The following is a 19,481-nucleotide window of genomic DNA, read 5'->3' on the forward strand; positions in this document are numbered from 1 at the left end:
ATGTTCACGGCCCCTCCAGGACTGATCCTAGAGCAGCAGAGGAGATTTACACAAGGAGATTGGCACTCCCAGCAGGAAATATCCAGATTTAAAGTTTAGGATGGCATCAGGGTCGGTGATGGGACATGGGTAGAATACATTTAGAATGTAGAACTGAGTAAGAAGTAGGGTAGTGAATATGGCCCTCAGATTTGCAATGAAAAACCAACAGACGGACTAATTTCAGCAATTAGGGCTAGGAGTTTGAAGCTGAGCTGTGTACTGCATCTTAACTGTGAATATACGTGTTTTTTCAAGTTCTTGTTTTGGTCCCTTGCAGGTGTTGTAGAGAGCATATATTATTTTGCACATTATTGCAAACATTGTCATGAATCTCCCAGACAATCCATAACTTCAACAACCCTCCTCTATCCTCATTGCACGCACACATGCGCACACACACATTGAGACGCTAATGAAGCTGTAGGCTTCTCTCTTTTTTTGTTCCTGGCTCAGTGAAACATGCATAAATCATAATAAACAGAAGGATGAATTTTTTATCAGCTGCTTCCTGAGTCTTCTGTCTCCGTCTCCTGTGAGTAGGACAGGCTCTGATGTGACAGATACCGGATCTGGTGTGTGTATGTGGGATTTGGTGTGTGTATGTGGGATTTGGTGTGTGTGTGTGGGATTTTTGGTGTGTGGGGGCGGGGGGGGGCGGGTATTTGGTGTGTGTGTGTGTGTGACAGGTAGTGGAGCCTTGCTCTAGCTGCTGGCAGGGCCTCTTTAGGGAGGGCCACTAGCTGAAACAAGTCTGTTTTTCGCTGGGAAACAACATGAAATGTTTCCATATCCAGTAGGCCAGCTCCATTCACTGGGGACTGGGCTGGACAGACTGACCGAGGCTAGCCGATGCTCACCTGAGTTAAAACTGGGCTGTGCTGGGCTAGAATAAACTGAGTTGGACTAGATCAGAGTTGGACCGGGCTGCACTGGGCTGGGTCAGGCTGGTCTGCACAGGGCGCTAGTATTAGAGGAAAATAGGCCCACAACACAACAACATGAGCTGTCAGGGGAGATTACTTCAGCCAGGCAAGCCAGCACGGTCTCCACCGTTCCACCAGAGAGAGAGAGAGGAGGAGGGAAGGGTAGAGAGGAGGAGGGAGGGGTAGAGAGAGAGAGAGAGAGAGAAGGAGGGGGTAGAGAGAGAGGGAGAGAGAGAGGAGGAGGAGGGAGGGGTAGAGAGGGAGAGAGAGAGAGGAGGGAGGGGTAGAGAGAGAGAGGAGGAGGGAGGGGTAGAGAGGGAGGGAGAGAGAGAGGAGGAGGGAGGGGTAGAGAGAAAGAGAGAGAAGGATGGAGGGGTAGAGAGAGAGAGAGAGAAAGAGAGAGAGGAGTGAGGGAGGGGTAGAGAGGGAGGGAGGGAGGGAGAGAGAGGAGGAGGGAGGGGTAGAGAGAGAGAGAAGGAGGGGGGGTAGAGAGAGAAGGAGAGAGAGAGAGAGAGAGAGAGAGGGAGGGAGAGGGAGGAGGGAGGGGTAGAGGGAGAGAGGGAGGGGGAGAGAGGGAGAGAGAGAGAGAGAGAAGGGGGGTTAGAGAAAGAGGAGGAGTGAGGGGTAGAGAGAGAGAGGAGGAGGGAGGGGTAGAGAGAGAGAGCGGGAAGCAGAGGGGAGGAGACGAGAGAACGTGTGTTTCTGTAGTGCGAATAGGAACGAGAGAGCGCGAGGACAAGAGCGAGCGAGACAGAGAGCAGAAAGCCGCCGCTTGTTGTGAAAATAGAAGAAGAGGGTGAAAAAAAGGGATCGGAGGAGAAAAACAGCTGTTGGGAGCAGAGATGTTGGAGCTCTCATCCGAGCTGGGCTTTGTGCAGAGTGTGTGTGTCGACAGCATATGCTGCCCCCCCTCTGCACCCCACCCCACCGGCGGATCCATGAGGGCCGACGATCTGCTGCTGAGGTACGCACACACACATATATACACACACACACACACACACACACACACACACACACACACACATATATATATATATATATATATATATATATATATATATATATATATATATATATATATATATATATATATATATATATATATATATATGTGTGTGTGTGTGTCGGAACCATACCCAGACACTCTTATGTGATCTCCTGTTTTAGTGTGTGTTTTGTGTTCTGGTTCAGTCTGTGTTTCTGTCATATCTCACTGCAATGTCTGTCAGTGTCTGCTGCTCTCTCTTTCTCACTTGTTGTTCTGTTTAGGTTTCCCTCCTTTCTGTCCTGCGACTGTTCATTTGTTCAAGTGTAAAATCCAATGCTTGTACCTCCCTTGCTCTCTTTTCCTCCCCACCCATCCTCCTTTTTCATGCCTCCTCTCTCTGTATGTGAGTAATGGAGGGGTAGTGGAGGGTTAGAGGAGGGGTGTTAGGGGCGGTGTGAGGGGCTTTATCCCTCTCTAGGGGAGGAGGCTGGCCAGGGGACGGGGCAGTCGATCAGGAGTGTGTGTTTATACTACTCACTGTTATCCAGAGAGGAGAGAGGGAAGGGGGAGAGGAGAGGAGAGGAGGGCGGGGCAGGGAGCAGGAGAATAGAGAGAAAGAGGGTAGACTAGACTCCATATTTGGATTTTGGGTGCAAAATGTGTAGCAAAAACAGACAATACCTTTTCATGTTTGATCAACAGAATCACCAACCTCTCCTTCTCTGTATCTCTCCTTTTCTGTCTCTCTTGTCCCCCTCTCCCTCGTTTCCGGACAATTTTTGGGGTTGTTGAAAGAGGTCTGCTGTGTTTATTTGGTTCTCAGTCACCCGGATAGAGAGAGCGAGGGGAAAAGAGGAGGGAGGTGAGGGAGAGGGGGGACAATGGGGCGGGCAAAGAAACATCCAGCTCCAACGAGACAGACACAGACAAACAATAAGTCTGCCAGCCAGCCACTTCAGTCTGCCGTTCTCTATCTTTCTCTCTCCTCCGCATGTAATCTCTCTGTCTCCTCCACATGTAATCTCTCTATCTCTATCTCTCTCTCTCCTCCACATGTAATCTCTCTATCTCTATCTCTCTCTCCTCCACATGTAATCTCTCTATCTCTCTCTCTCCTCCGCATGTAATCTCTCTCTCTCCTCCGCATGTAATCTCTCTGTCTCCTCCACATGTAATCTCTCTCTCTCTCCTCCACATGTAATCTCTCTATCTCTCTGTCTCCTCTGCATGTAATCTCTCTATCTCTCTCTCTCCTCCGCATGTAATCTATCTATCTCTATCTCTCCTCCGCATGTAATCTCTCTCTCTCCTCCACATTTTATCATTACTCCCTGATTTATAGAGATGTATTTTTGCAATATAAACCACATGTACCTTTTGAGAGTAAATAACTATTTAAAACATGGCTTAGCCTCATACTGATGAACACAACCCAGACGTTATAAAACAACAATAAATCACACATCACCCTTGTGTATTAATGCTTTATTATGGGACAATAAAAACCAAGACAGGGATGGATGGGCCTCCTCTGTAAGCCCAGTCAGCATTAAACCAAGCGCTCCCTTCTAAGTGTGCTTCTCTAAGTGTTCTTCTCTAAGTGTGCTTCTCTAAGTGTTCTTCTCTAAGTGTTCTTCTCTAAGTGTGCTTCTCTAAGTGTTCTTCTCTAAGTGTTCTTCTCTAAGTGTGCTTCTCTAAGTGTGATTTTCTAAGTGTTCTTCTCTAAGTGTGCTTCTCTAAGTGTTCTTCTCTAAGTGTTCTTCTCTAAGTGTGCTTCTCTAAGTGTTCTTCTCTAATTGCGCCTCCCTAATGGCCTATGGGAAGAAGTCTCCTTTTAGGGCCCATTCTGTTGGTTTAGAGAGCACAGTTATGGCACCTCTCTCTCTCATTATCCAGCAAACAGAGAAGGTGGAGGCAATGGGCTCTAAAATAGTCCCCGGGCCCTCATGAATCTGCCCAACCACCCACTACAGCAAAGTGAAAGGAGCACGTCAGAATCACTACGCCCTATGTAATTGCCGGCCCACCTTTTTCAATAAGGAGAGTCCGGCTGGGTCAGTTAAAACAGGGTGGTTATGGATGTATGTGTGTGTGTGTGTGTGTGTGTGTGTGTGTGTGTGTGTGTGTGTGTGTGTGTGTGTGTGTGTGTGTGTGTGTGTGTGTGTGTGTGTGTGTGTGTGTGTGTGTGTGTGTGTGTGTGTGTGTGTGTTTTCACCTACACCTGGGTCGGTCCCCTAGCACAGTCCTGCTTTGTATACAGCCCCTCTCTCTTTGGATCAATAGTCCTTAGTTCATCAGTAGTCATTAGTTCCCTCAGTCTAATACGATTATGCTTAATAAGAGATTCCCCATCTGGAAGTAACACCCAGTATCAACACACACACACCAGTGAGAGGGTGAGAGTGCATGTGTGAGAGAAAGGGAGTGAATGAGCTGTGGCTGTGAGCTTGTAGGTATGTGAATGTGTGTGTCTGCTAGTGTGTTTGCATCAGAGTGCTTGTGTATACTTGCATCTGTGCTTATGTGTGCGTGTGCGTGCGTGGATGCACACCTGTGTGTGTGTGTGTGTGTGTGTGTGTGTGTGTGTGTGTGTGTGTGTGTGTGTGTGTGTGTGTGTGTGTGTGTGTGTGTGTGTGTGTGTGTGTGCGCTGGGTGGTAGTTATCAGAATGACACCATCCTGCTCTCTCTCTCTGCTCAGCCCCAGAGGATCTGTGGAGCTGCACCAGTTTCAAATGAAAATAAATGAGAGGCAGTGACCGCTACTGCCTGGGTCCCACTTTAATGAGGAAAATAACAGAGGGGGGTGAGAGGTGGGGGGGGGGTGCGAGAGAGAGAAAGAGGCCAGCACATATTGGATGGAGACGGAGGGAAGGAGAGAGGGAGGGAAGGAGAGAGGGAGGGAAGGAGAGAGGGAGGGAAGGAGGAGGGAGGGAAGGAAGGAGAGAGGGAGGGAAGGAGAGAGGGAGGGAAGGAGAGAGGGATGTGTAATGAATGGAGGCCCACAGCCAGCCGGCTTTATTTTAACTCCTCTCTGTCACCGTGGCGATGGCCAATTACAGCCGGAGCGTGGTCTGTTGCACTGCAGCTGGACTGGACAGTGTTTTGGCCAGACTCTATCCCTCTACACCCGTACAGGACACTGCACTACTGTACAGACAGTGTTTTACATGACTCACACCCCTCCTGGTGATGTTTAACACGGACATATTTTCTTCCTAAAACAGGCACCCATCTCTGGATCACCTTTAGTAATAATATAAGACTGGGAAGTGACAACAGAGACACTAAGGGTCTAGCTAATACAGGATGGATTGTTCCATAGTTATCCCAGATTACTGCCAAAATGGGCCTCCAGGTCTATGGCTAACAACACAGGACAGGCTGGCTAGCCAAACACACAGCAGTATAGCATGGCAAGGACCAGCCACGGCCAGCTCAGCCTTTACAGTGAAGTTCCATGCTGTATTGTTGTTTTGAACAGTTTATTGTGACTCAGACCATTTGAGCTCAACAATGCACAGTGTTTTCTGGTGTGATGCTGTCCAGACAGTCCAGACAGCTGGGGAAGTGCAGTAAGGGGACAGGGTCAAGTTAGACAGTCTCCTCTTCTGTCTCTGTCTCCCAGTTCAGTTCAAAGGCACGTAGATCAGACCAACAGACCCCTGAGGCAGACCGAGGCAGACCAAGGCAGACCGAGGCAGGAGCTACAGTTCAGTCATCAGGGTGTGAGGGTCACCCCACAAGTCACGTGCTATCTGCTCAATACCCAGAGACTTGTTCGGTGTGTGTGTGTGTGTGTGTGTGTGTGTGTGTGTGTGTGTGTGTGTGTGTGTGTGTGTGTGTGTGTGTGTGTGTGTGTGTGTGTGTGTGTGTGTGTGTGTGTGTGTGTGTGTGTGTGTGTGTGTGTGTGTGTGTGTGTGTGTGTGTGTGTGTGTGTTAATCAGGTCACGGAGCATTTACTAATATAGGCAAGCAGCTTCACAGGTAGACCTACTGTACCGTACCAACCATCAGACCAGCCAATCAGATTGAAGGAGAGAGTCTGCACACTCTAGGACACTATGTTCCAAACATGAACCAGACCAATACAGATGACTGATCAGTGTCTGTCTGTCTGTAGGTCTGTCTGTCTGTCTGTAGCAGGTTCCTCCCATGTCCACTTAGCCTCAATCACAGCTGCTTGCTCTCTTGCTTTATTCATGAGTTCACATTAAATATTCACGTGTAAAAAAACAGACACTCATCACGAGTGGAGCACGATGTTACCCGCAATCCTTTGGGTGAGAGAAAGAAGCAGAGCAGGAAGCTTCAGAGGAAGGATGATGGTGGTTATTTTGGGAGTGTCACTTTGATGATGTAACGGTAGTGGTTATTCTGTCTTGTGGAGGTGTTTGAACTGCCTGAACTCCTGCTGCCAGGTACGTTGGAGAGGTTGGTTCAGAACCATGTCAGTCCTGAGTGGTGTGGTGTGTTCTCTCTCCCTCTCTCTCTCTCTCTCTCTCTCTCTCTCTCTCTCTCTGTCTCTGTCTGTCTGTCTCTCTCTCTCCTCTCTCTGTCTCCCTCTCTCTCCTCTCTCTCTCTCTCCTCTTTCTGTCTCCCTCTCTCTCCTCTCTCTCTCTCTCTCTGTCTCTGTCTGTCTCTGTCTGTCTCTCTCTCTCTCTCCCTCTCTCTCTCTCTCTGTCTCTGTCTCTATGTCTCTCTCTCCTCTCTCTGTCTCTCTCTCTCTCTCTGTCTGTCTCTCTCTCTCTCTCTCTCTCTGTCTCTCTCTCTCTCTCTCTCTCTCTCTCTCTCTCTCTCTCTCTCTCTCTGTCTCTCTCTCTGTCTGTCTCTCTCTCTCTCTCCCCCTTTCTTTCTTACATGATGTGATCAATCTGTGTTGTTGGGCAGCTGTACCCCTGCCTGAAGAGAGAGAGCGAAGAAGGGAGACCTTGCCCTGAGCAGACGCTCAAAGAACACACAACCCTGGGAAACAGAGAAGGGGAGGGGGGTGTAAAAACACAATCAAATCCAATGTATTCATCACATACACAGTTTACAGCTAACCAAACCATCAGACCAAGCTTGCTATTATGAAAATCCAATTCAACAATACCAATACTGTTTTCAATTCATGTAAACATGTAAAAATGAACTATAGCCATTCAATTCTACTTGCCAAATATACCGTGCGTTACAAGGAAATAATGCATACTCTAGAATGCCCTTCAAGACAATCGAAAGGAGTATTCAACAATGCTATGGTTAAACAGACTATATACCACGGGTATGACCAAAAAACATTTATTTCACTGTTCTAATTACATTGGTAACCAGTTTATAATAGCAATAAGGCACCTCAGGGGTTTGTGATACATGGCTGATATACTGTACTACGGCTAATGGCTGTATCCAGGCACTCCGCGTTGCATCAACCTTTTGTCCCACTCTCCTTTGAGTAAGACACGGTTTTATGAAAACAGAGAATGAGAAGGAGAAAACATGGACAAAGAGCACAAGGTGAGACACTTGAATAAAAGGTGGTTAGCAGCTCCGGCAGAGAACATGGCAATTATATCGACAATTAAACATTTCATAGTGTGTGTGATAATGGTAGGAAGCCTCGGGCTTGTGGACATTATCTCATTGGTGACTCTTAACAGGCAGTTGAACACTTGTTAGTTTAGGTTTCTGTAAAGGCCTTAAGTAGTGAGGTCGTAGGTCAAGGCCTGCTCGCCACAGGGCATCAGAGAGAGTGTTATACTACAGACAAAGTGTCACGACACACACACACGTACATACACATACAAACACACACATACATACACACAAACTCATGTGACCCCTCATTTAAACTGGAGCTGCTATATCTTACTACTGGGAGATGACCTGTGTCTTTTGCTGACAAGGTTCCTGAGTCAGAGTTTAGGAAGGAGTGTGAGAGTATTAGGCTCTGTCTTGTCTCTGATACTGTTCCTGGATCAGGGGTTAAGGAGTAAGTGTGAGTGTATTACACTTGCTCATTGTGTTTTCTAAAGCAGTAGATTCATTTAATGTGAATGTTGGATTGTTAACACTATGTGAATGCACTGTGTTACAGGGAAGGACACATTATGTTAAACTTACTCTATTAAAGAAAAGGAGGTATGACTGCAAAGTGTGTGAGAGAGTGTGTGTGAATGCCAATGTGGTTGGTGAAGTGTTCTGTGCATATGTTTCTTTTACACTCGCACTGGTATCTCAGCTGTGGAAGTGACACGGTGTCTGGAGGTTTGCAGGACAGCACCGGATTCACACACATGGGGCATGCGCGCGCACACACACACACACACAGCCACAACTACATACTGTACATGCAAACACATGTGTCCTGTGAGAACGTCATTCCTTCACGGCATAAGAATATCTGAAATCCCTATAATCATAGATGTGGTAAAGAGGTCAATGGACCTCGACCTAAAGAATGGAAATGCCGTGAAAATACATGGGGGAAAGATCCCGACTCTCCTCATTGCCCCGCAGCAACATTAGCCTACATTTAGGCTATTGTATACATGTGTATTTCACACATGTTGAGGTAAAAATTGGAGTATGTATGGATGTCAACCCAAATACATGTTCATGTCATCGTCACAATCAACTGCATTACAGTTAAAAATGACTTTGGCTGCCACCAGTGATTTCTCTATGCTAACTATGCTAACTATGCTAACCAGCTGATAGGAGTTAGCATTTAGCAGACTATTTCTGAGTGAGCGGTCAAAATGTACACAATTGTTACCCGGAGGAAAATGGGGGAAGGGCATACTATTTCAATTTCAATCAGGGGGAGGGTTAAGTATTTTTTCATTTAGTCCAGGGGAGCGCCATGTCATTTTTTATCGATTAAATGTCATTTAGCTGTGTTTGGGAATGAGTTTCTTATTAAATCGCAATGTGTGCCTGATGCTGCGCAATATCAAGCGTGCCTCGTGTGGTCTCATTCTAATGATCCATAGCCTTTACTATAAGCCATGGATGGACAACTGGTGACCCGGGGCCACATGCGACCCGCAGCCCCCCTTTTGTAGGCCCGCAGACCAATTTTATGGGGAACTCAATCGGGGTCTCAACTTACTGTTGAGCATTGGAATAATATTGGAATAATAGAACACTCAAGGTGCAATTTCTAAATTTGGTTGTGCATCAGCAGTCACTCAATTAGCCCAGATAAGCAGAGCATTTTTAGATTGGTAAGTTAGTCTAGCTCCCAGCTATCTAAACTTGGAGTAAGCGTAATATTTTCACTCCTGTCCTTGTCCGCGGTGGTCTGTGAATCCACAACCTTCTGGCTACTTTGCCACGTAATTCTTAGAAAACAAAGAAAAGTTTCTGAAATGGCAAACCTAAGGCTCTGGTCTATGAGTGAGGATAAATGGTAGGTACTGTATGTTCTCTGCTGTCCACTTTGTTTTGAATTATTATTATTATTTTTGGGTCGAGGGGAGGTTCACGTTTTTTGTTGTTGTTCGAGTGTTCAGATAAACCTCTCCAATCTGTGAGGTGCAAGGCCAGTTTGAGAGAGCCTAGAGTCATGTTTAGAAGCAGTAGACCAGAATCGTGATACTGTTTGACGTCATGTTTGAACATTAATCATGAAGATCAGATATCAATATATTTCACAGAAGGGAGGGCCGTCTATTTTCATTTCAGAGAGATCTTATTTACTCCAGGTGTCCCTCATTACAAATAACATCCCGTCCCTAAATGTCATGCAGCAAAAACAGCCAAATACAGTTGATCAATATCAGACTTTAGTAGCCACATTGAGGGCCTGTTACAATACATCAATCATGACGGATTTGACCAAAAATCCATTTTATTCGATCAAATTTGTTGAATGTGCGCCAATCCGGCATCCTCCTCCTATCTCCCATGGTCTGCTTCCCATTGACCTCTTCACCTCATCTATCCTATATAATACTGCTATATATAGTAGCATGTTGTTTACTTATGACCTATTTCACCATATAGGGGCCAGGTGCAGTAAAACATGCAGCGTACAGTCTGCACCCCAGGGACCTAGTGCCTTAAGGTACTGATGTAGGATCACTTTTCTCCCTCCATACACTGACCTTAATCATTATGTGCAACAAAAAAAAGATGAACTATCCCTAGAGCTGTGCCTGGGCTCACACCACCTTGCACACTAACAGGCGCACTCTGTACACTGTGTGCTCACTCTTTTGCTCCACATGACCCAGTTCCTGTTCAATTCTCCCCAAGAGAGTTTCATCTGTTGCCAAGAAAGAGTCTTTCTTGTTATAGTGTCTTCCTTTTACTCCCTGGAGGGATGAGCAGAGAGGGCGCGTTGACTCCTAGGCGTTTCCGGGGCACAGCAGCTTCCTATGTTGTTTATTTCATCCACACCCATACGATCGACACATTTACTGAACAATAAATACTATGGGCATGACATGTTTTACATTTGTCAGACACTCTTATCCAGAGTGACTTACAAGAGCAATTAGGGTGAAGTGCTTTGCTCAAGGGCACATAGACAGATGTTTAATCTCGTCGGCTCACGGATTCGGATTTGAACCCCCTTTCGGTTACTGGCCCAACACTCTTAACCGCTAGGCGACCTACCGCCCGAGCTGCGTTAAACAATATATCATTTGTATGGCCCATGTTAAGTGCCAACATTATTGAGTGATGAGACATATAAAATGTGGTTTTCATGAGTGTACTTGGCCACGTCTTCATGAGTGTGCTTAGCCACGTCTTCATGAGTGTGCTTAGCCACATCTCCTTGCGCATTCGATCATATACATCGATTACAGCTGGGCCATGGAGTTTTTAACGCCTGGTGGCAAAGAGGTCACCAAACCGAAGCATTCTTTCTGGCAGAAAATATCAAGTTATGTTGTTTAGTCTCCTACAATTCAATATTGCAAAGGCACACATTTTTTTTTGTTGGGGGGGGGGGGGCTTTTATTGCTGCACTTATTAGGCTATCATTAGTTTTGTCGTATAATGACCCTAATATAATACTGTCAAGAATAGCTACTGGCTGCTAATGTTCCCATATGCACGGGAATAACCGGTATAACGGTATCTAGCACATGTTGTAACGGTATCAAATGGTTACAGATTAGCTGCAGCGTCGGGCCGCCACGCCTCCCGACTCAGCACCTGCATTCCACAGCCCGATAGTTTCCTGAGCAGAGCGGATTTTCAGACAGGATTAGATAGAAAAAAACGAATGTGGGTGAAGAAGAGAATGTGACAACTGCCGAGTGTGTGTCTACTGCCTTGGGGAGGCCCTGGCACTTGCACCTGTCCCTCTCCGTCTCCGCGGCCAGGCGCAGTTGTCGAACTGGGAGAGCTGAGAGAGCAGAGCGACGCACTGTATACTTGTGAGGCAGAGCAGAGAGGAGAGCACGGAGAGCGCGGATCCTCAGCCTGTACACGGAGGGACACAGAGCCAGGGCAACATGACTTCATCCTACAATCTGGATTTCCTGCCCGATATGATGGTGGAGAGCCGCTTGCTGGTTCCGGGCGACAGAATGTGAGTCATTTGGCTGTTCTCCTCCCGGTTGCCGACTCTCCCTTTTTTTCCGACTGTGGTTGTGGTTATGAAAAACATCTGTCCAATGTGGAAATGTTTGCGCTCGTGTTTAGAGAGACTGGATTTGGTTCACAATTACACTATTCGATGCTGTTAGTTTGTGTTTGTGGGGCATTTGTTATCGATAGAGACGTTGAATAAAACGAGACTGCTGCGAGCCCGACAGTAAAGCACAAGATAACGCTGCCTAACAGACAGGACAATGATGAATGAACGGCATTATGAGGATTATAATGATATCCTGGCGAATGACCGGCGACTTTTAAAAAAGGTCGTTTATCAGCTATCGTCAAATTGTTGTTCATGTAGCCTGTCTAGTGTATCTCCTCGCCTGCTGCTACATGCACGGAATAACGGGATAACTTATTTGATATTTGCGGCAGCCGCTCATTAAAATATCACAGGGTCTCGCTTGGATAGGCAGGGCAGTGGGGAGCGGGGTTGCTTGGACAGGGTGAGTGCACATGTTACGGGTCAGAGTGGCTCCATATTCCCCCTCTAATCATCCCTAAATACAGTGGTGTGTGTCACGTGCTAATGATTTAACGCGCATGCCAGCTCTGTGGTCTTGTGCATTGTTTTGGTCATTGTGCACATCTTTGTTTGCAAATATGAGAATAATTAATTTCTGGACTAGCTCTATGCTACTTCGGTGTGAAAGGGATATTGACAGCAGCTTTGCACTGCAGACTGTATTTGATTGCATAGTGAAATAGATCAGTGCATATGAGAAATTGTAGGGACATGCGAACAGGTAGACCCCCCATAATTAGCCCTCCCAGATAGTATATGAACATGCCGTAAGCAATAGCAAAAGGAGTAGAATCGCAGGAAATGAGCTTTAACGGTCGACTTTGGGCTCGAAAAACGGTCCAACTCCTCCTCTTTCTCAAATTTCAAACATATATGGGATGTGCCTTTGGGTCGTGGATGTTTCTTTCTGGTCATGCGCGCTGCGGCCAACAAAACTAGCGAAGCTAGTGACTTGAAGCTAGTCATTAACCTCTCCAGAATGTGGGGACTTCATTTCACAGAATGTGTTTTTGGACAGAATATATATCATTTGGTAAATGGAGCTTCTGTAGCCACATATCTTATTCATCCCCCACAAAAAAACATTAAGTGACCTGGTGTGATGGTACATTGGTCAGTTATACAGTTTAAAGCCTTTATTTGAGTGTTTTTGCCCGAAGCCAACCTTTAAAGTAACTGTCCAGTGTATCCAGACTTCTATCAAATATGACCTACAATTAATTACAATGTGAGTGAAATATTTTTCCTTCAAAAATGTTTTATTATGTTGGATATATTAAAAAAGTAGCTTTTCTGTGTTTGAATGGTGTGGGCTATATTGGTCATGAAAAATATTTATTCCAGTAGACCGCTGATTGGCCAGTTTATCCTCCTCAGAGGGATGACATCATCCTCTATAAGGAAATAGCAGGCATTTTTTAAATGGTCTGTTTGCATACAAGTTTGATGTTGTGTTTTTCCCCCCTCCAATTTAAGCTTTGGCCACAAATACGAATCAACAACATTTAGGTGTAAGTTAACAGAATATTAACTTTAAAAAAGTGTGATTTTCACTAGACAGTTACTTTAATATGGCAAAATGTTATCTCGGACTCATGACAAAATGTGTGCCCTATCATTATAAACTACATTTTTCTCTCTGCACTATGGCAAAATGTATTAAAATGCAGGAAGTGAGTTGTTTCCACCTGCACATGTCGTTTCACTTATACTGTGCTTTGAAAATGCCTCTCTATATACCCCTCAAAATACCCCCTAAGAGAGACATACGAAGTCATGTCAAACTGCGCATTTCAGGAAGTGCATTTTTAAAATGTCCCAAAAAAACCTGTGGGATAAAACACACAAACTCATTCAAGCCATATCGGAATGTGCAGTGACTAACAACTCCCTGCTTGTTCAAATTCGATTTGGGGTCTGCGGCACGAGTTCTGCTATAAAAGGGACAGAAATCAGATTATACTGCGTGCACAACAAGACACTTAAGTCCAGAATTCCTAGAACGGGGACAAAGGGAGGTTTTCAGGCTGACATAATGATCGCGCTCTGTTATTCCGCCCGCACAGCTGACTCGCGCTCCCTGTCCCTCACCCATTTACGTCCTCTCTGCTTAGAGCGTTAGTTGTTGATGGCTCACGTTCTAATGGTGAGAATGTACCCCCCTCTTTTCCTTCTCCCCTTCTCCTCCTTCACCCTCTCTCCTCCTTCTCCCTCAGCTCTTTTGCCATCTCATGACTTCTCTCATTACGTTGTTAAATGTTGCACATTTAAACGGGCCTCACCAAATGGCATTTGTGTGTGTGTGACCTCTCGTTCCAGTGACTGAAGACACTCTGACCCTGTTGATCCCATCAGACATCGAGCTGTTTCCCTCCACTGACTTGTCCATTATATTCACACCGCCCTCTCATTTATCAGTGTCTATGCCTTTATGCACGCCCCCTGCTCTCACTCTCTCTCACACACACACACACACACACACACACACACACACACACACACACACACACACACACACACACACACACACACACACACACACACACACACACACACACACACACACACACACATAACCAAGGGGAGTTGGGAGACCTTCAAAGTCATAGCAACTCCATTTCTCTATTCCTGTTTCTCTATTCCTGCTCCGCTCCCCAATCCCTCACTCCTGTCGTCCTCTTCCTAGCTTTTACTTTCTCTCTTTCTCTCTCGCTCTCTCTCTCTCTCTCTCTCTCGCTCTCCAGCCTCCAGGCCTGAAAGGCTCTGCCTGTTTTTAAATGGTCTTTTCTCTCCTCGCCTGACATTTAGTGGCGTGTGCTATCTGCCTACCCGCCACTGTAGCCAAGCCCTGCTACAGTTCACGATATCACTGTGTGTGTGTGTGTGAGTGTGTGTGAGTGTGTGTGAGTGTGTGTGTGTGAGTTTGTGTGAGTGTGTGACATCCCACCTTTTACCCCACACACCCTCCTTTGGATTTATAATGAGAGGGGTTGGGGGTGGTGGGGAAAGAGCTTCTCTCGCCGGCTGAGGGTTGCTGCCCGCGGCGGGGACCGCACCATAGTGCCGGTAATGCTGGGTAATCTGGAGGTTTTAACTGGAGGGTACTTGTCTGTGGCCTCGTTACGATGCTGCTTCTCACCCAGTCACAGAGAGGCGGACAGCTCCAGCAGATAACAGTTAGGGAGGTAGCAGTTACAATTCACACTAACATACCCTTTTATATTCCTCAGCTATTATATTCCTCAGCCTTATGAATTTACCCTGCTCCCAAGTGTTACCGAGCAGTTATGTGTTGTTATGGACAATCCTACACCACATGTATTTGTGTCAAGTTGTTTAATGGCTCTATTTGGATTTTAGATTAGAGTCCCTGACGATGACCATGACCTTTTTTTCATTCTCAGAATGTTATTCCATTATATTTTTGTTGTTCAATGGGCCTGAAATGGCAGATCCCCCATGAGTCTAGTGAACTGATGGTAGTGTACTCAGTTTGGCTCCCAGAGGAATTCTTGGCCCCGTTCCAGTTCGGCCTCCAGCTACTTCCTCTAGCCCCCACCACCTTGAAAACACTGGTGGAAGCTCTAATTCCAGTAGCTTATCAAAGAACTAGATGGAGCCATCACTGTAATGCCTAACAGTGGTTTCAGATCTGTTAACATGGAAGAGACAAGGGGTTGTGGAAGTGTCTACGGCCCATAATATCCCCTTTAAGGCAGCGGTCCTCTGAATAACGGGCTCTCTGGGAAATGTGTGACCCCTCACCCCAGACTGACTGTGTGTGTAGGATCCCATCTGTTTGACTTGACTAGAACTTCACTGGCCCTGAGGACCCATGCCACTGACCCAGTCAGACCTCTCACTGAGAGGCTCAACACTAAGAGGGCCTCATCTCCTTTCCATCATTATCACAGATAAGTCAACAGACTGGATAGGTTCCATCGCGTTGCTTTCACCTGTCATGTCCTGCCAGACCAGTCGTCATGAGGAAAAAGGAAAGGAAAATACTATTGGGACTCGGCTGGGGGAAATCATTTTCCCTCTTACTTATTCTCCTATCCAGTTGTTCCTTCTTTACTTCACTCCTCGGTCACTAACTCCCTCGTTCAGTCTCTCTCCCTCGTTCCCCTCCTCCTCCCCAGAGACAGCTACTCCATTTCTTCATCCTTCCATTCCTACATCCCTCCCATTCCTTCATCCCACCATTCCTTTAGTGTAGCAGTGAAAGGGTGTATTTGACTACAGACACCCATTCATCATCCCCTATGCACCAGTGAACCACACCTGTCTTCCCCTCACTCCCTCCGGCCCCCGCTCCCTCCGGCCCCTCGCTCCCTCCGGCCCTCACTCCCTCTGGCCCTCACTCCCTCTGGCCCCCACTCCCTCTGGCCCTCACTCCCTCTGGCCCTCACTCCCTCCGGCCCCTGCTCCCTCCGGCCCCGCTCCCTCCGGCCCCCACTCCCTCTGGCCCTCACTCCCTCTGGCCCTCGCTCCCTCCGCCCCCCGCTCCCTCCGGCCCCCGCTCCCTCCGGCCCCCGCTCCCCTCCGGCCCCCGCTCCCTCCGGCCCCCACCCCTCCGAACCTCACTCCCTCCGGCCCTCACTCCCTCCGGCCCTCACTCCCTCCGGCCCTCACTCCCTCCGGCCCTCACTCCCTCCGGCCCCCACTCCCTCCGGACCCCCACTCCCTCCGGCCCCCACTCCCTCCGGCCCTCACTCCCTCAGGGCCCTCACTCCCTCCGACCCTCACTCCCTCCGGCCCTCACTCCCTCCGGCCCTCACTCCCTCCGGCCCCCACTCCCTCCGGCCCTCACTCCCTCCGGCCCTCACTCCCTCCCGTCCCTCACTCCCTCCGGCCCTCACTCCCTCTGGCCCTCACTCCCTCTGGCCCTCACTCCCTCTGGCCCGCACTCCCTCTGGCCTGCACTCCCTCTTCCCCCACTCCCTCCAGCCCCCACACCCTCCAGCCCCCACTGCCTCCAACCCTCACTCCCTCCAGCCCTCACTCCCTCCAGCCCTCACTCCCACTCAGAAGGCACACAAATCATGGGTCCAACAGCTGAAACCTCATGTGACAGAGAACATGGGATCGCATGAGAAATGTGTGTCAGGGGGAGAGAAGGGAGAGTCACAGGGAGGGACGGAGAGGGAGAACGGTGGGTAGGGTGAGCGAGGGAGGGGGAAGGGTGAAAGGGACAGGGAGTGAGTGAGAGGTGGGGCATTGTGAGGCAGGAAAAGAGACAGGGAGACGGAGAAAGGGGTACAATCAAAATGTGAGGCTCAATGAGGGAGGGTGTGAGAGCAGAGAGGGAGAAAGAAAGGAGTAAGAGGGAGAAAAGAGGGAGGGTTGACAGTCAGGCAGGATGTGGCTTAGTGCCAGCCCGTTCTGGTCAGCAGAGGAGCCTCTGATTTGAATTGTGGCTTATCTGCTGTGGAGATGGATGGAGGGAGGAAGAGAGGGACACAGAGAGAAGCTCACCTTCTCTTCCCCCAGTGGGACTAAGAGAGGCCTCTCCAATCTGTCTACTACAGTAGCTAGTTCACATACATGTCTATAGAAGCCTTTAGCCCCAGTGTTTCATTACCTACACAGACACACTCTCTGTTTACCTGCACAGACGCTCTCTCTGTTTACCTACACAGACCCACTCTCTGTTTACCTACACAGACACACTCTCTGTTTACCTACACAGACGCACTCTCTGTTTACCTATACAGACGCACTCTCTGTTTACCTGCACAGACACACTCTCTGTTTACCTACACAGACGCACTCTCTGTTTACCTGCACAGACCCACTCTCTGTTTACCTACACAGACCCACTCTCGGTTTACCTACACAGACACACTCTCTGTTTACCTACACAGACGCACTCTCTGTTTACCTACACAGACACACTCTCTGTTTACCTACACAGACACACTCTCTGTTTACCTCCACAGACACACTCTCTGTTTACCTATACAGACACACTCTCTGTTTACCTACACAGACACACTCTCGGTTTACCTACACAGACACACTCTCTGTTTACCTATACAGACACACTCTCTGTTTACCTACACAGACACACTCTCGGTTTACCTACACAGACACACTCTCTGTTTACCTACACAGACACACTCTTGGTTTACCTACACAGACACACTCTCGGTTTACCTACACAGACGCACTCCCGAGGTGTGTCATCAGTACCGTTGGAGGTCGCAATGTCCTACAGTAGATTTGTTAACCTTTTTCACCTTTATTCAACCTGACTGAATCATTTGAGTGTGTGTGTGTGTGTGTGTGTGTGTGTGTGTGTGTGTGTGTGTGTGTGTGTGTGTGTGTGTGTGTGTGTGTGTGTGTGTGTGTGTGTGTGTGTGTGTGTGTGTGTGTGTGTGTGTGTGTGTGTGTGTGTGTGTGTGTGTGTGTGTGTGTGTGTGTGTGTGTGTGTGTGCCGGTTGTATGATGATGTCTTCAGTTAGGTGGACCGCACTTTGCTGGTTCATGTCAAAATCTGCTGAAAACATTTGTGTGTGTGTGTGAGGCTGTGTCATCATGATGAATGTCTTTGAGCTGGTGCGGCTCAGGAACGGTCGTCAGTGGGGGTGATGTATCACTGCTGGGGATCTTTGTTGTGCGTGTGGGAGGGTGTGCACGTGTGTGTATGTATGTGAGTGTGTGTTGGGGATGTCTTGGCCCAGCCCTCTGTGTCCTAATCTGGGTTGGATTAATTAGCAGGCTAATTTGGCGGGTGTGAGAGAGAGCGACACGGGGAAATGAACCACTAATGACTGGCTCATTACTCTTACCTCTCTGTGATGTCATGCTCTCCACTCAGCACCAGACAGACAGAACAGAGAGGATGGATACAGAGTAGACTTTACCATGTCCCCTAGCACGGCCCCTATCCCTCTCTCTCGCCTCATAAAGAATAACTGATTATCATCCTGTTGTCTACAGGGAATAGCTGGAATGCATAGGATTCTGATTTGAATGAATAGATTAGTTTGTCTTATCTCTCCCTTTCTCCCTCTCACTCGTAACCAATACTGTACTGTGCACACATCAGCTCACACTCGGATGCATACTGCACCTGCTCCTCCAGCACATTTGAGGATTCATACCGCACCTGCTCCTCCAGCATACTGCACCTGCTCCTCCAGCTCATGTGAGGATTCATACTGCACCTGCTCCTCCAGCTCACGTGAGGATTCATACTGCACCTGGTCCTCCAGCTCACGTGAGGATTCATACTGCACCTGCTCCTCCAGCTCACGTGAGGATTCATACTGCCCCTGCTCCTCCAGCATACTGCACCTGCTCCTCCAGCTCATGTGAGGATTCATACTGCACCTGCTCCTCCAGCTCACGTGAGGATTCATACTGCACCTGCTCCTCCAGCATACTGCACCTGCTCCTCCAGCTCACGTGAGGATTCATACTGCCCCTGCTCCTCCAGCATACTGCACCTGCTCCTCCAGCTCACGTGAGGATTCATACTGTGCCTGCTCCTCCAGCATACTGCACCTGCTCCTCCAGCTCACGTGAGGATTCATACTGCACCTGCTCCTACACCTGCTGCACCTCCAGCTCATGTGAGGATTCATACTGCACCTGCTCCTCCAGCTCACGTGAGGATTCATACTGCACCTGCTCCTCCAGCTCATGTGAGGATTCATACTGCACCTGCTCCTCCAGCTCACGTGAGGATTCATACTGCACCTGCTCCTCCAGCTCACGTGAGGATTCATACTGCACCTGCTCCTCCAGCTCATGTGAGGATTCATACTGCACCTACAGCTCGTGAGGATTCATACAGCTCAGCTCACGTGAGGATTCATACTGCACCTGCTCCTCCAGCTCATGTGAGGATTCATACTGCACCTGCTCCTCCAGCTCACGTGAGGATTCATACTG

At 48.0% G+C, this 19,481-nt stretch overlaps 1 protein-coding gene across 18 annotated transcripts in view; it reads left to right on the forward strand.

Moving 5' to 3' along the window:
- Window positions 1-19,481, forward strand: part of LOC135514899 (CUGBP Elav-like family member 2) — a 226,090-nt gene that overhangs the window by 74,055 nt on the left and 132,554 nt on the right. The window contains exon 1 of one of the 18 annotated variants that reach the window (XM_064938592.1): window positions 11,322-11,486. The exons of 15 other annotated variants lie outside the window; for them this stretch is intronic. In XM_064938592.1, the coding sequence (XP_064794664.1) occupies window positions 11,410-11,486 (77 nt within the window). In that variant the 5' untranslated portion in view covers window positions 11,322-11,409. Of the gene's footprint in view, window positions 1-11,321; window positions 11,487-19,481 lie in introns of those variants that run through there. 2 more of the 18 variants (XM_064938595.1, XM_064938602.1) reach the window with 2 other exon arrangements.

The sequence above is a fragment of the Oncorhynchus masou genome, chromosome 26 (genome assembly GCF_036934945.1).
Source record: "Oncorhynchus masou masou isolate Uvic2021 chromosome 26, UVic_Omas_1.1, whole genome shotgun sequence".
NCBI lineage: Eukaryota > Metazoa > Chordata > Actinopteri > Salmoniformes > Salmonidae > Oncorhynchus > Oncorhynchus masou.